Source organism: Helicoverpa zea, chromosome 26, assembly GCF_022581195.2.
Source record: "Helicoverpa zea isolate HzStark_Cry1AcR chromosome 26, ilHelZeax1.1, whole genome shotgun sequence".
Lineage (NCBI taxonomy): Eukaryota > Metazoa > Arthropoda > Insecta > Lepidoptera > Noctuidae > Helicoverpa > Helicoverpa zea.
In genome coordinates this window covers 6,958,853-6,977,092 of record NC_061477.1, presented here as the reverse complement: position 1 = coordinate 6,977,092, position 18,240 = coordinate 6,958,853, and the positions used below count along the sequence as shown (strand labels likewise).

General features: G+C 34.5%; 1 protein-coding gene across 1 annotated transcript in view; it reads left to right on the top strand.

Annotated features, from left to right (window-relative positions):
- LOC124642954 (nephrin) overlaps positions 1-18,240 on the top strand; it is a 110,399-nt gene that overhangs the window by 33,887 nt on the left and 58,272 nt on the right. Inside the window, exon 4 of the mRNA XM_047181755.1 lies at positions 2,524-2,677. Within this exon, the coding sequence (XP_047037711.1) occupies positions 2,524-2,677 (154 nt within the window). The remainder of the gene's footprint in view (positions 1-2,523; positions 2,678-18,240) is intronic.

The window sequence follows — 18,240 nt, the reverse complement described above, 5'->3', positions numbered from 1 at the left end:
TTGGGAAAAGGCTCAAGAGATGATGATTTATAAATAAGAAAGATTTATGTAAAAACTCCTAATTTATAAGGTATGTACTTACCTATACAAACCCCGAAAGCTGTACTACTTAAAACTAAACACCTAAAAAATATAGCTAAAAGAAAATAAATCGAAGTTCAATAGGTTTTCCCCGGTGACAACATTTATAAATAAAACCCATTAATAGGCCAACATCTGGCGCCATTGTCTAACAAACTTATTCCCTACGAAATCGTTCGGAATCTCTCACAAAGCCTTTACAAGACCCTACTCTAAATAGGGCCCATCATATTGTAGTCAATGGCTCATATTCTATGAATTGACCCCCTCGATTCGGTTCGCGTATAAAACTATTCATGCTTAAATATCAACGGGTTCCGTGATAAAAATAAATCGGTTTTAACCCTCATTGGGACTTCGGGAGGTAATGGTTATTGTGTCATAAGATATTCGTTCTTCGGAGTAGGTTTTGCTATTTATGGCTTAAGCTAAGAGTTTTTTTAGAGTCCATTAGAGGGAAGTATGGGAGTATTTGAATATAAATGCGGGGTTTTTTGGTTGGAAAGTAGCTTTGCTGTTGTCACTTGAAGAAGTAGCTACTACCTACTTGAAGTTAAAAGCAATACCTACGTTAGTTATGCGAAAATTGATGAGAACTAGCTAGCTTCTTCGATAAATGGGCTTTCCGAATTTGAAAGACATGTTCAAAACGGATCAGTAGTTCCTAAGATAGCGAGCAAACAAACAAGCTCTTCAGTTTTATAGTATTTGTATTAGATGTACCGCAATCAACGCCGAAGTAAAAGCGAGTATGTAATAAAGATATACTGTAATACTCCGTCACAGTTTAATTTACCAAAATCAAAGCCCTAGGGTAGACAGTAATAATAGACTGTTAGAGTGTTAACCATAATTGATGAAGTCTAGCCATTGAACATAATAACTCAGGACTCAGATCTATAAACGTTATTCTCAATATTAATCATAACTTCCAAAGTCATTTATCAAAATTCAAACCGAAAATACGAGCGGAGTCAAGGGGCGAATTTATATTTTGAACACAAAATGATTTAAAGTGTAATCCAACAAACAAATGATATGACCCCAAGACAGGGGAGGGTTTTAATATTTTTCTTGAGGAACCCTTATTAATAACGTTACGGAACCCCGTTTCGGGGTTAATGAACTCTCGTCGAAGGCAATTTTCCTGTACAGTCGTTCGGAAAAGTGTTCCTTTGTGGTAAAAAATCTTTATGAGTTTTTTTTTTTCTCTTTTGATCATTTTTAGCATCTTGTTGCGAAAAAAAGGGATTTTTGAGACAAAAGAGTTGTGTGCTGTGTGTCAGTAGAGTGAAAGATGATAACACTGAATATTTTTACTTTCCTCTTATTTTGCCTGTTTGTTTTTAATGCGTTCCTGAATAAAATATTTCCTACAAACTTGATTTGGCAACGTATTTTTATTGCATGCGTTTTTATTTTTTATTCGCCGGATTGACGTAACTGGGTTATAGCCTTGATGTGAAATGGTAATCTCTGCTTATTTGATATGCAAAAAGATTTGATTTAAAAGGGAATTTTCCTTTTTCTGGTTTTACGTGTCAATAACCTTAGGCGGTATTTTTTTTATCCACAAAAGTATACTTATAAAGTTTTAACAAGATACTTAGTGCTTATGTGTCCCATCCTTGTCACACAACCGCAAAACTTCATTTGCAAAAGAGAGATGGAAATAATACAAGTGTTCAATATTACATTATTTATTTACCTTATTATGTAAAGCTTTTGTCCTCGCCTGTACCTTGACATTACTCCTATATTCTATATACTTGTAATCATTATCTGATACTATGTTTTCCACTCCTCTTACAGGAAAACAAGTATATAATTATCATTATATAGTCGTACAAGTAGTTTCACGCGATTTCGTCTGTATACTGAAAAAATAATGCGTAGTTAATTTCTAGTTAGTCCTTGTTCGTTAGTTAATTAATGTATACCTTAGTCCATACTTAGGTATAATGTAGGATAATATTTATATACTAGAAGTGCAATCTATCCACTAGCGATAGAATTTCAACAGCAGAATAATATTACTGTACAGTCGAAAGTTTATCAAGTGTGTGTGTCAAGTTAATCAAGTTTATCAAACAAATAGTAGTACTATCTTTTATCCACCTGCGAAAAGTAGTTCACTCATGAAGTAGCTTAACACACAGGAACAGCTAATTAGTCATCAAATATGAAACTTATTCATTAAGAAGACCAAGACCAGTCTTACCAAGGGGTATTGGGTTGAGGAGGTCAGATAAGGCAGTCGCTCCTTGTGAAACACTGGTAGTCAGATGCATCCGGTGAGACTGGAAGCCGACCCCAACATAGTTAGGAAAAGGCTCGGAAGGTGGACCTTCAAGCAAACTAATCTACAAGGCATATTGTTTAAAACATTTCGTCAGTACATATCATAGTTTCTAACAGTATTTTCTTTTCTTTCTTCCCTAGATCCACCCGGAGCCCCCTACATCGAAGGTTATGCAGAAGGAGAAACCGTCCGCCGTGGTCAGAGCCTGGAGTTAGTATGCAGGAGTCGAGGAGGGAATCCACCAGCTCAACTGATTTGGTACAAGAACGGAGAACAGATAAGGATGGCTTATAGGTAAGTTTTTTGTTTATCGATATCGATATTTTTGTGGTGCGGAGGAGGAGATGATTACCTAAGTTGTGAGATTTTTTTTTGGTGAAGATTTGGTAGTTTGTTGTTAGGATAGAAAATATAGAACCTGAAAAGGTTATTAACTCAACTACAAGCATTTACTACGTCATAATATGAAGCAGATCTCGTTAAAATTATTTTGGGTATATCTGTCAAACAATAGCAAAATACGAGTAGATTCGATTTTGATGACCATGTTATTATCTAAATGAATTCCTTCTTCTTATAGTTGCGTTTTAAGCATACCAACAAATATGTTATTTTCGCATTTTAACTGAGAAAAACTTATAACATCTACACGTGTTTTCAATAAAAGTCAAACTACGCTTTAACTTTAAGCAATCGGCTCAACAAAGCGATTTTAGATTGAGGTCAAATTTTTATTTTTCTTTGAGGAAAACTTCATTGTACCACTTAATTAAGTATGCTTTTAATATTTTACTTAAAAAGGGGTAGTTAAAAGACATAATAATGTTACCAAAAAATGTAATTAGTGAAGATCGTAATTAAAGTTAGGTTTAATTAGGTGGATTTTTGTTTGAAATGAATTCTTAATTTCGAAGCTTGAGATGGTTTGTTTCTGTGGAAGATGAATTTTAAGTTAAGTGCCTTTTAATATCTCATTATTACGTAACCTAGCTACTTATTCATGTAATTTAAGCATTTTTAAGACAGTAAATTATTTCAATATACAACATATTTCCCCATTACGCCATATATGGCTATGGGTTTTAATTCCTTTTTCACGAAAATTACTTCATTCGCTGACGACAATTTCAATATATTTTTTTCCGAAAAAAAATCTAGACCTATTTCCAAGATTTTTTCACGTCATTTTCAGTACCTACGTAACCGCTAAGAGTGTGGCTGCCATAAATATTTATATGAAAGTGCTGAAAAATTCAACGAGGCGAGCACCGAACCTGCTTCCGATCGCTGAAAATCAATGTGAGAACAGCTTTTAAGATGTCTTTCAGCGAAAAATGTATCGGTTATATTCGATTTTATTTGTATTGCTGCGAACATAGGTATTGCGGGGTTGTCTAGGCTTTTTTTAGGAAGGTAGCTTCATTTATGCCACAGTTGTGTTGGTATACCTCAGCAAAGGTATATGGTGTTTTGATGTGTTATTTCAAGGAATACATATTGGTATTGCTCATTCGCTAAGAAACAATTGAATTTTCCTGAGTACATGAGCTATGTTTTTGCTACTTTAACATGAGCTTAAAATATTAGCAAGAAGAAAATAAAAGTGTTCTGTTTTTCTTTACACATTTTTTTGCGGAACCTTGTTTGTTTCTTACATTGTAACTCCATTACACCGAAAAGAAAAACCATTTAAAAATTCAGCGTTTCCTCGAACCGATAACGGAATCGCATCTTTTTACGAGCACAACAAAAAAACTGTCATTAGATATTTTCTTAAAATCTGCTGAATAACAACGCTTAAAGATTTCCAATATAAAGTGTATACAATACGATGGCAAGCTCAGCTTTTTGCCTATAAAAAGCACCCCCCACCCCTTTTTGGGGGATCGTATTAAGCTCCCAACAGATAGGGCGTATGTCCTCATGATTTATGTAAGCTGAAGTATAATGATGGGACCGGCTTATCGATAGAATTGGAAATGTAATGGTTTTTGTTCGATCGAATTACTTCGCATTATTTTGGTAACAAAAAGTTTATTCATCAAAAGTAAGTAGTGAGATAAATAAATTGTCTTAGTTATAAAGGCTAGGGTTTTGTATAACGTTTATCATTTTGTGTCGCGTTTTTGTGATCTTTCTTACCAAAATTAATGTAACTGAGCGAAAATTCAAACATTCCGCTAGTCTTCTTCCAAGATTTTTAGACCTTTATGCTTAAGAGTATACTTTTATGTAAGGTATTAATAATCCTTTCCTGAGTTAACATATGTCAAACTAGAAAAACAACCGCTGAAACTATTTTTTCACTTTTACAGTTCCAAGAATACCCTCATATTTTCTGTCGTTAAAACTCTACACGACAGCGTTTTTTGTTATCGACAAAATCTTATCGATAGCTGCACATTGTTTGCACCCGTCACTTATAAAATTGTATTAAGACGTGCCTACAGGCGACGGAAACTGATTTATGGGCATCACTAACTGCATTCTCTAGTGATGTGACAAATATCGATAAAAAAGTCATTCGTATTTCGAATTGAATTTCACTTCCCTAATGGAGTTCATGAAATATTTTTTCTGAATAAAATATAAGATTATTTTTTAACGTTTGTCAACTCACTTCGGCGTATTGCTGTCAGAATTTTAAAGAGAGAATAAAATGTGGCAATTATTAAACTTTCTGAAGATTACTTACAAATATTTTTGTAGTACCCCAATAAACTATCGACCTCAATTTATAACGTTACCAATAGAAATGTTTGCCAAGAATAATTGGGTTTGTTACCGACTGAAATCCGATATAATGAGATAGTTCCGTAAGTAACAAAGTAAATATTCATTAATAACGTTGGTAATTGATTATTCTATCGCAAATTTGAAAATTGGACGATTTCATTCGTGTTTTGTATTGATTGGATATCGAATAATTTGGTTGTTGTAAACGATTGTAACTTGTTTGTATTGTTAGTATTATAATAGTTTATTGTGTGTATTGTGAATGATATTTATTAGAAGTATGTGGTTTATTTTTAATATTAATTAAGTGGATCGTGATTGGCTTAAAATTGTATTATGAAGAAGTATGAACACAAACGACGTTGATAAAACATGAAAAATTATTAAAAATTAAAATAGCTACTTTAAATTACGTGTCAAAGAGAAAACATCGCCGTATTATTATATTGCAGCTTTTGTAACATTTATGAGAATTCCGAAACGGTTTATGCAATCACAAGCTCGTTATCCTTGTAATACACAAACAGAATGATATTATAAGTATATTAAACGCGAAAACCCCGTAAAGTTAAAAATAAAAACGGCCACTAAAACCTCAGCGAGATTTTATTAAATTTTTCCAACATCACGAAACGCAAACATACATTTTAAAACCAAGCCCCAATATTTTAAATCGACAGCGAAAACAAAACGCAACCAAGTCTAATACATTCAAAGCTTCGGAACGGAACAAATCAATTCCTTAATAACAATTGAATAGCCGACGTATTTCGCTAACCTACCGGAAAATAGCCTTATCGCTTTTATCGATAATCGATTCCCAACACTAGTGCTAAAAAGTGGCCTTATCTGGATAATATTTTACTTTTTCCCTTCACTTTTTACCTGACTTAGACTGTAGTCTGTCGATTTATTTAGTCCGAAGAATTTATGAGAAAATTTTCTTTATTCATTTACCTTTTTTTCTGAGGAAAGCTGTTTATTTATTAGTTTTACGTAGAAAAGCCTTGGGGGAGTAAACGATGTTTGGGAAGAGATTAGGCTTTTTTTTTCGTTCTGGGTAGTAAGGGGTCGGGTTTTATCATTTTAGGTTGTAAAGTCAACCTATTTGTTAGTTTTGGCACTTTTGCTTTATGGATTTTTTGACCTCTGTGTCGGAGTACTTGTGGAATATTCTGATGTTATGAAAAAACTTTTTTATTACACTAAGCTTTATTAAGTTACTTGATTTTGATATACATTATCAGCCTTGATAATGTAGGTATCTTTAAAATCTTCAAAGATATAATCTATGTATATACACACAAACTATGTATTCTCTTAAAATTAACGAAGTAATGTTGTACCTTCTTTGTTTTTATCGATAAAAACAAATAGAAAAACGTCTTACAGAAACTGTTTCAAAGACATATTACAGGTTGTACCGACAACATTATTAACAAGTATAAGCAAAACCAATATGTTTTTCATAAAGGTTATTTACTTAAAAAAACCGGCTAAGTGCGATTCGGACTCTCGCACGAAGGGTTCCGTACCAGAGCAAAAATGAGCGAAAAAATCACGTTTGTTGTACGGGAGCTCCCCAAAATATTTATTTAATTCTAGTTTTCAGTATTTGTTGTTATAGCGGCAACAGAAATACATCATCTGTGAAAATTTCAACTCTCTAACTATCACAGTTCATGAGATACAGCTTGGTGACAGACGGACGGACGGACGGACAGAGGAGCGAAAACAATAGGGTCCCGTTTTACCCTTTGGGTACGGAACCCCAAAAATTAGTATTCTCCACACGCACTAAAGGTAGTATGTGCCTATCATGCCTCATCATATTTCTTTGAAAATATAAAGCAAAAAGGTGACAGTTTTTTTTTGTATTAGCTTCAGATTTAGCTGAATACATGAAAAACTGGTCTAGACTGGAATACGTGCCCAATCATGTTCAATATATTATTTTTGTATTTTTCGAAGTTGATATCTTTGTACATACAAGGATTATGTGAGGAGGTAGAATTTGGAATAATCATCTTTTGTTTTTGTTTTGAGCACAAATAAGACCACTATTTTTTGACATATATTATTATATATAAGTTATTAACGCTCAATCCTTCTCTGTGTGAGAGGAGGCCTGTGCCTAGTAGTGGGACGATGAAAAGACTGATGATGATAATGAGACCTTTTTGGCTTAATTTGAAATGAATAAGTTTTCTAAAAGACGAGCAGGATTACTTTAATATTAGTTATTTGTAGTTGTATTGTAAATAGGGATTATTTTCTTACATAACTTTTGTCCTATTAACTTATGCCTATGATATATGCCTCCAAAAAATCTGCACGACAAAGTAGTTTAGCATTTCCCCATTACACATAACTTCTAGAAACCCAAATACGACTACAATACTATCACAAAACAACCCTTTTCCCCCACATTTTCATCCTCAATAACTTATGGGCTATTCTTACCACAGGCTAAGAGCAAAAATACGATGCCATATTTCCTTGCAAAGAAAACTCTGGAAAATTGTATGCATATTATTGGCGTTAATATAAGGAGCTTGGCACAAAGATTCGTGTGTTGAATATACAATGTGTTAAGGAAATATTGTGGCGTTATACTAAAAGGGTAAGCAGAGATCTTTTGTGAATAATAATATGTTGGCCATGTGAAAATTGTGGCACGAGGACGACAGTTATTGCTGTTAATAGGTGAAAAGTCTTTATAGAATCAGGGTTAGAAAAAAGTGGATATAATTAGACTGTTGTCTTATATTAAAATAGGCACACATAGGTAATTATATAGTAAGATAAAGCTAATAAAATGGGTGGGGTCTTAGTAATTCACACGCACAAAAACACGCTTAAAAATTATAAAAGTGATCATATTGTCGGTACAAACTTAGATAAGTTGCATTGGTACTTGCTTGAGCTGGAATCGAACCCACACACTCATACTTGAGAGGTTGGTCTTTACCCACTATAGTTCGGCCATTCAGAGAATGCGTTCCTGACACGTCGCGATTGAACTGACGACGTAACTTTGCAATGGCGTTGCAGTTACGATAAAAATATTTTTGCTGGTTGTTTACCGTTTTAACAATTGAGGAGCATTAAAACAACATTATTATATCAATAATCAATGAATGTTATTACGTCGTCAGTTCAATCGCGACGTGTCAGGAACGCATTCTCTGAATGGCCGAACTATAGCTCACCACGACATTGCCACTCAACATAGTTTGGTTAAGGCTAGGCAGATGATGATTATATATTTATCGACATAGGAGATCTAAATAAATAATTTGAGCCTTGTGTAAGGGTATTTTTTATGTGATGAAGTTTCACAAGATATCACGAGAAATAGCTAATAAACTATGTAAAAGGAAAAATTGTGAATACAATACATAAATAATATCATCCATACATAAACACAGTACTAACGAATAATAATGTTTGTCCGTAGTGATGGGAAAGTATCGACAATTGTTATTCGAATTTATTGAGTAAACAGAACGAATGGATTTGTTGAAAGGGAAAAGTTGTGTGTTTGTGTGTGTCCAATCTTTTTTGCGTTTATATGTTGGTATGTAGGCAAGGGATGAAATGGATGTTGCAAATAAATATTATCCAATGTGTGTTGTCGCTAGCTTGGAAAATGAGTTTTTTTACTTCAAATAAAATGGCAGTTTTTAGTTCATTTTGCATAAATATTATTGTCCTTTATATGTGACCTATATTTGTTACTGTAGTCTATTAAGTTACAGACTGAAGACATACTTTTTTCTTTAAAAAGTTTATTCTAAGTAAGCTTTAATTATTTTCTCGAATCAGACCATTTTCCAAGTATTAAAAATTCTTTTTGATCTAAAAACAACAATGTCTTACAGGCCATAAAGCAATATTTATTAAATTCGATAAGTTTCTTAAACCAAAAATATACTTTGTACGTTCCCGAGCATCGTAAAAACGTCACAGCTCTATTGTTAGTTGCTACAATAGTATCGACTGTCGATAAATATTACGTGTTGCGCGTCACTACGCTAGTTATATTGAAAATATGTTTTTATTTTTGTTTTGTCGTTTTATTACTGTGCTGGTTGTTTGGTTAGCAATTTTTGTGTCAAGATTTTACCCGACTACCACAGTAGGTATACAATATTGTGTACTACATATTTCAGCGACTTTCATTATCATGTTATCTTGGACAGTTCAAATATTCAGCGAATACGAAAATTCCACCATTATTATAGAGTTAAAATTACTACTATGGCTGTTGACAGATTCTGCCTAACTGACGTCAACAGCCCAGTTTCCTGGCTAATCAGAGTTAGACATTTTTTTTTAAAGCACAAAGTAACTAAATCCCAACACACGCATAGCCTTCAATTTAACATAAATAAGTCATCCCCCTTTTCCGTACTCAAAAATACCCACAATTTTCCAAATGAAAAAAAAAATCGTCTTCAATCCGTAATGAAATTTGGAAAGACCCAAAGGACTTGGCCTCTAGTGGCCTCAGTTCTAATCTGAGGCCATTTATCACGATGTCGGCGCCTGTCCAAATGTCTTGATAGCTAAATTATCATCAGCTTATTTTGCATCCTATTGCTTTTTTTGGTTTCGGGATTAGTTACTGTTTGTCTGGTAGAATTTGGAAATTGTTTAAATTCATCTGCATCTATGCTAATAATAAGAAGCTGAACAGTTTGTTGGCTTGCTTGATCCTTAGCTTAGGAACTAAAGAACTGATTTGGAAAATTATTTCAGTATCGGATGTCTCATTCGTGTAAACCACTAGTGGTAGTTCCACCTAATAGTTCATAAGCATTTTAACATGAACTTAACAGTGAGTTTCGCTCTTTTTAACAAACAAGAACTAAACTCTTTAGAATACTCCTATTTCATTGCCTAACAGTTGAAACAAAACCACATTCACATTTAGTTCACCAGATATCTCAAATCTTATAGCAAACATAACCTACGAACATAAATGAACATGTATATTTACTTAGCTCTAAGCTCTTACCTAAAATGTCACTTATATAAGACATAACTGTGTCAGGACGCGGTAGGTATGTACCACGGAAGAAGGAAATATAGTGGAGATGCCTTAAGGATGGTAGGTCAGGAGCCTTCTTGTAGGTCAAGTAACGTAAGGTAGGCGTGATCAATTACTAGAACTAACGAGACGTCCAGGGTCCTTGTCAAATTAAGTGATTGGTGATTTTATTTTAAAACCAACGAGTGGGTTATATAGAAGGTATGTAAGGTTGGAGCTAGTAACGTCCCTCGTCCCCCGAACACCCGCATTTTGGCGCGCTCTTTCTTAGTAGACATTGCGTTATGACATCTCCGCTAGTCATTTTGTTCTCCGTTGTAACACATAGCTAGGTAGGTATAGCTAGGCAATTCCTTTGAGACGCGGTATCGTTGCGGTATTACACCAAAAGTAGTAAGATAATATGAGTATGAGATGACGCGTTTGTGTGGTTTAAGTTATAAGAAACGTTAAGGCATAATGAGGACACTTATATCAATCGCCAATCCGCCTTGAGCAAGCGTGGTGATTAACGCTCGTTCATTTTCTGCATGAAAACAGGTTGGGGCTCTGCAGTAGGTCAACAAAATAGTTGATGCTGAGAACATATTACTGACACCTTTTATATGTAAATATATATCGCACAGCTATTAAAAAGCTCGTGTTTTAATAACACTAACATGAACTCCAATTATATCTTATCAGGTAATCTGCAACCAAATCAAGAGAAGAATCGAAATAGCGACCAATTTTGTTCTTGGAACTAGATCTTTCAGATAACTACAAGCTCTATTTACAACATCCCTTTTTGAACATACACGGTTTTAAAATCCAATCAAAAGTTTAAGAACAGAACACAAAAAAGGCTTTCACATCCCCTAAAACAAACAAGTACTTGTACAATCTTATCTACAAATACAAAGTCCGATTTTTCAAAAAGAAATTGAACCTCTGAAAATAAAACTCCTAGGTGCAATATCTTATTACTTAACCCTCGACTGCCAAGAGTTAAACGTCTACCATTTTCCTTTGTAACCCTACACTGAAGTCGATGTTAGAATACCCGGGAACCGTGTCAGACGTAATCGTTCCTCATAGTTCTGATTTTCTTTGTGGTCCTGTCAGAAGTCCGGGTTAAATTGTGATTTTGAGGATTGTATACAATTTGTTTGGTCGTCCATTTGGATGATATTTTGAGTCTAAAATCGATGTTTTGTAGTGTTTTTACTTGTGTAATGACTACAAGCAATAAAGATGTGCTTTAGTTTTAAACTTACCTACTTCCATTGGTTTTGAGCGCGCCCCGACTTAACTAATCAGCGTACTTCACGTCTTTCTCTAAGTAAGTGGACTATCACATAACACTAAAACATTTTAGAGCAGACCTGAAGTTAATGAGCTAAGCGCGTTCACGCTATCCTTTCAATATATGGGTTATCTGACACTAAAATGTATTTGCCAAATCGGACCTACAATAGTTCCTGAGATTCGAATTTCAACCTTACTCTTCAGGTTTATAATATTAGTATCAATAAGACACATATTGTAACACGCTTGTTGACGTCATCCAAAATAACATCAATATTGAAATACATTGCTTCATTGAAACGCAAGTGTACATTTGAACCAGTAACCAAACCAGCAATGGATGTTTAAGTGTCGTTAACACGGACAATTACATGCTGAACTCATGAGGGTCGGCTGATGGCTATTTCTGTACAATGAGCGAGAATAGCCAATCGATGTTAATAGGCTGTTAGTTTGTTTTGATGTTTTAATTTTAGCGTCCGTTGGTCTAGTTGTGTGCAATGTAGTTCGTAGGTAAAACTGTTTTATCTTTAAGGTTCCTACTATAGGAAAAAACACCCTATTTGATAACATATTATTTTAGCAATGGTCTGACAACCAGTCTTACCTAGGAGTAGTAGGTTGCCCAGATAACTGGGCTGAGGTCAGATAGGCAGTCGCTCCTTGTAAAATACTGGTATTCAGCTGCATCCGGTTAGACTGAAAGCCGACACCAACATAGTTAAGAAAAGGCTAGGCAGATGATTTAACAAAACATACCAACTCCTTCTAAGAAAAATATAAAATAAGATATTCATTCGAATTATTCACACATAAATTGTGAAACCAATAACACGTAACTATAGATAGTACAAATATTATGTTTCCAATTAAAACACAACTACCCGCAAACATCCAAAGCCATCTAACGCTCAAACTTTGTAAATACGTCGTCTGATAAAACTTTTAGACAACCCAAGACCCCAACGACACAACCTTGTCACAGCGTAAAAACGTGGAACGTCTTAACGATAGATTGATTAATGGCTACCCGCATCTCGAGTATACGTGTGACTTTGGAGTGAGGTATCTTTTTTGTATTTTTTGGCGACGCTTTTTCAAGTATTATGGCGAAATAATAGGTTTTATAGTAAGTGCACTTTTGTGGAAAGTTTTCTAGACGTGATGTGAAAAGGGTTTTGTTTTTGTTCTTAATGCATTAAATGGCTCTTAGATGACCCAAAAATCCTGACGGCAAAAATCATTTGAAGTCTTCTATAATCTTCAGCACTCTTCAAATGTTTACATTGCTACAATTTTTATAAATTTCTGGTTAATAAGCAAGTAATCAAACAAAAAAAATGGGTCCTCTTGATCCAAAATGGCTAATTTCGATCAAACGCTTGAAGGGGTTTTCAAGCGTGTAATATTTCCATACTTGAGTGTGACTTACATAAGGGTACATTTCTTTCTCCGAGTTCCTTTCACAAATCCACCGTTTCTTTGAAAGACGATTCTTAGTAGGTGTTTAGTTCCAGAATCTTGACTTCGAAACGGCTGATGTTTCAAGATATTCCAACTGCATAGTTCTTCAAAAAGTGCATTCAGGAGCCCTATAGCATTGCGGAGTGTTCTGTTCCTTTCTATTTTATTCTGAAGGAAAGTACACTCGGAACAGTGAAATTAAACCTTGTGGAATGCTGGTATAAGTGGCAATTTTATTCTGAAAATTGCTTGAAGGTTTTGGCTTATTTTCAAAGACGTTACTTGCTTTTTCAGTGATGTAAGTAGAAACTAAACTACTTACTACATTCATCAAAAAAAATTCTTCCCTTTTTTCTAAAGAGATTAAAATCTGTATCTATTATAATATTGCAAAACCAACATTTTCATAGAAAAATTTAAGCATTAAACTTCATACTTCTTTTCTCAACGCACATGTTACCAGTGCTTATCCTAGAACACCACTTACCCACTATAGAAGCCACCCGTAAAGCCTAGACTCCAAGGAATAAGAGGACATTTCACTGGATCTTAAAAAGATATATCTCTCGCAGTTAGCGCTTAAAACATTTACCGAGCTTCGAGATTAAGTTATAAATAACGCCTCGAAAAATTTAGAGAGAAATTTATAAAATGCAGCGGAATTTAGAAGCGGGGGCGGTGCTTTTTTCGCTTTTTTTGCTTTTCTTAGTTTTTTTTTTGTTCGCCGATTATGGGTGTTGGGCGCTAGAGTTCTGTAGGTTAAGCTGATGTTTTTTAGTCTAGAACAGTGTGGTTTTAGTATGTGCAGTTTTGGGTATATGGTGGTGTGACAAACGTTTTTTTAGTGCGATTATAGCAAGATTTTTGTGTGTGGCTTGAAAGCTGCTAATGTAGTTTTTGAAGTTTCAAATAAAAAGCTTGATGAACACCGTTGTTTCTCTCAACCCCCTGCGCCCCACGACCAGAAGAGGCAGTGCTCAATGAGGGATTCCACCTAACTACGATCCCTAAAGTATTTTATCAAATGCTCAATCCTTCTCCGTGTGAGAGGAGGCCTGTGCCCAGCGGTGGGACGATAAAAAGGCTGTAACAGTAACAGTATTTTATCTCGCGGCCTACTTTTAGTTATTAAATTGATAATTTTTTACCAGCCATAGTTAGTGTAGGAATGATTAAATCTGCCCATATCCCAATTTTTGTGGTCGGTTTAGCATGCTTTCTTCTTCCAAACTCTGTCATCTCGCAAGTATCATTTCTTTCTTCGCATCACTTGTGAAACATGTTTTCTTCTTTCATATCAATCTCACAAGTAAAATTCCGTTTTTTGGCATCACTTGCAAAATAAAACTTTAAAAAAATCCTTACAATTGTAAATCGCTTGTTCTCTTCACTTGAACCACAGCCTAAAGCAGTAGCAGCGTCTTCCACACGTTCAGTTTGATTTATTTCAGTCATAATAACTAAAAGATATCTCAGTGCTTTATATAGAGATTAACAACAACGCCTTTTCTTCCAATGTAACATTACTCGAATTTCTTTGCCGAATAAAATCTTCTTGTTTTCGTGTTTAATTTTGAGTTTCTTTTTTTAATCTTCTTTTTAGTAAAATCGTAGGAGAAAAACTTCAGAGCCAAAAATAATAACTCCAAGAAATGTTTTGGTAACTACGAACATTGTTTAATTCCAAGAATTTGAGTCTTAATTAGAACTTATACAAAGTCTCATTGTTCTAAAACAGGCTGATGTTATCAAAATCAAAGCCTAAAGAAGTGTTATTAAAGTAATAGATTGCCATACTATCTACCTATGACCATAGAATAAATTCATTTTACCGTCTCCCAATGATTTAAGCAAAATCACCTAACCCGTGTCACCAATGATCTCCTGCAACTGCAAACGATTTCCAGCCCTATATCTTCATAATTAAAGTATATTATTGTATGTACATGTTCAGTGACAATCTCTACACATTTGGCTCGAATTTGATACAAGTCTGTAACTGAAAACTTAGTTACAGGTACAGCCAATTATATTGTGTTCAACCTTGAGTTAGATGGAGATCACAACGGGATTTAGTCTATTGTGTTAGACTAGCAACAACGTATTTACATTAAGACCAGACTATAGGTATAATCCGATCGATGCCGTGAAAGCTTTCCATCACGGCTTAGTCTAGGTTTTAATAACAAATAATTATTGTGAAAACAATTTTTATTTTAAGGTATAATAAGAAAAACATAATGTTTTTGAGGAACCAATCATCCTACGAGCCTTTTTCCCAAACTATGTTGGGGTCGGCTTCCAGTCTAACCGGATTCAGCTGAGTACCAGTGCTTTACAAGAAGCGACTGCCTATCTGACCTCCTCAACCCAGTTACCCGGGCAACCCGATACCCCTTGGTTAGACTGGTGTCAGACTTACTGGCTTCTGACTACCCGTAACGACTGCCAACGATGTTCGATGACAGCCGGGACCTACAGTTTAACGTGCCATCCGAAACACAGTCATTGGTGTCTAAGATATACTTAGAAAGTACATACAAACTTAGAAAAGTTGCATTGGTACTTGCCTGACCTGGAATCGAACCCGCGCCCTCATACTCGAGAGGTTGGTTCTTTGCCCACTAGGCCACCACGACTTTTGAGGAACCAATATGGACGAAAAATAAAATTCTTTGCTACTCTGAAGTTCGTAGACATAAAAATATAATTATAAGCTAATTCATATGCATTTAGTATATCTTTTATCCATCATCAAAGTCTTGCTAGAGGGTAAATTCCTCTTCTCATACAGAGAAGGAATGACCGTTTACAAAGCTCAAAGCGCCCATTATCCATCTCCAATTAATATTACAAATAATTGGTGTCAATCTCAACCGAAAAAACGTTATGTAGTTGACAGGAAAACCCTATATAAACGAGGGTCAAAAAAATACAGTTGATTCGACTTCTTAACGCCAAATCGAAAAAAATATAGGTCGAAACCTGACCCTTTTCTGTAGGCCGTATTTTTATAAAAAGGGACCAAATTACCACATGGATGGAATATGTTTTGAATGCAAGGAATGGGGGTATTTTAACAATAGTTGCTTGGCGAACGTGGGTGATGCTTGGTTCAATAGATAGGTTCGTAAATAAATAGTTGGTGTTTTGATTTTGGTTTGTTTTTCTATGCCGTGGCATCTTTTTTGGGAGAGTAGTGTCACTGATAGACGTTTTGGCGTTAATCTTAAGAAAGTTTCTACCAAACTCTGTTAATTATTCAACTATCGAAATGTAGACTAAGGTAAAGTCCTACCGTCATCAGAGCAGTGCACTTCATCATCCTCCGAGCCTTTTTTCCCAATCATGTTGGGGTCGGCTGAGCCAGTCTAACCGGATTCAGCTGAGTACCAGTGCTTTACAAGAAGCGACTGTCTATCTGACCTCCTCAACCCAGTTACCCGGGCAACCCGATACTCCTTGGTTAGACTGGTGTCAGACTTACTGGTTTCTGACTACCCGTAACGACAGAGCAGTGCACTTATTCGTTGTTATTTCTCTGTTTGTGATCTTAGCCCCAACAAATTAAACATCAACTCTTTCACAAATTACCCGAAAGCTAAAAACGGGTAATTACAGGTGCATTATATTCAGATTTCTAAGAATATACCAAGCTTAAAATAGAGATACTATTTTTAACCGACAGCCAGGAGGTTTTATCCTCAACGCGTTTATTTAAGCGACTTTCATTGATCTATCTAGAGGAGAGAGGTAGTTGCATTTTTTATTCGTCAAGTTAATTTAGATTGAAAGGTATCGACAAGAAAAAGGTCAATTTGAAAGAAGATTTTACAGATATTTATTTTCTACTGAGTGTTATTTTCAGCCTGATAAAAAAAAAATGGTCTGAATTTACCATTAGGTTTGTTCTTATTTTCGGGTTTCAAAAATCAAAAATGATTTAAAGTTGTAAATAAATAAACAATGAAAGTAGTTTATTTAACTTTTACTCTTGAAATAATAAAGTTAGTGTTAGTTTTGCATTCTTTATGCGTATTCAGTCTTCAAGTGCCTTATCGAAACTTTTTAAGTAAACCTTTTTTATTGGTTGTTAAAACAAACTTTAGAACTAAAACAATCTGAAATTCATTTTATATTTTTGTCAATCTTTCAACTGTTTGTCTTAGAAAAGAAACTATGAGTAGCCCATACCACTTTTCAGGCTATCTGTGTATTGAATTTATTTTGTTCGTTTTGACATGAAATTACAACAGATAGGTAGAGTTTCTATCTTAATTGTAATATGTATTAATGACCAGTATTTTATGCTGTATTTTTTTAACACGCTTATATTAGCTTCACTTGTAACTATGTATGTAAGAAAATCTTGGATACTTAATTTGATCCACTTCCCGGTCTTCGATTAGGATGAAATTTTGCACACGCTCTAAGTTCTGATGACAATACATGACTAGCTAAGAAACGTTACATAAAGTGTGTTTTTTAGTTTTTAAAACTATTACTTATTTTTTAAAGATCGATCTTATATAAGATAGTATGTTGTTTGTATTTTTTAAAGAGAGCTTATAAACTGCAGGGGTTGGCAAGCTTGGATATGTGCCAATGTGTTTTTTTTATTTCTCTCCCATAACTGTCTGGCTTGACAATTGATTTTGCTTCTTCACTATTTTCAGAGAAGAATAAAATACTAGTACATTTAAGTCCTATTCGAATGTATTTCTGTTTTGGAACAATGTTCCGAGACATGCAGTAGGAATTTCTGTGTGAATAAATTCATGTTGAAAAAAATCCTACAGTACATTATATTTTAGTTGAGTTTATAAGATTATTATTAAAGAGACTGACAGAATTATTTATGAACGTGCTTGTCCCCGCAGTTTTATCTGATTATTGAAGAAACTATGTAATGAAAGTAAGTATACTTATGTCCTTTCTCTGGCTCTAGTAAACTATCTTTATACAAAAACTATATAGACTATAAACACTAAAATCATACTGTTTTGGCTGTAAAATAAAAAAAGTTATATATTTTCCCGATCTGGAATCAAACCCGCACGTTCTCATTGATAAGCGGATGCTTTAACACTAGGCCACAGCGATTAAATGACAAAGTATTTTGATGAAATCTCGTAGATACATTATCACTGTTTATTACTTACGTAATACAAGTCAAATTAAATTATAAATTACTGAAGTCGTGGTGGCCTATTGGGCAAAGAACCAACCTCTCGAGTAAGAGGGCGCGGGTTCGATTCCAGGTCAGGCAAGTACCAATGCAACTTTTCTAAATTTGTATGTACTTTCTAAATAT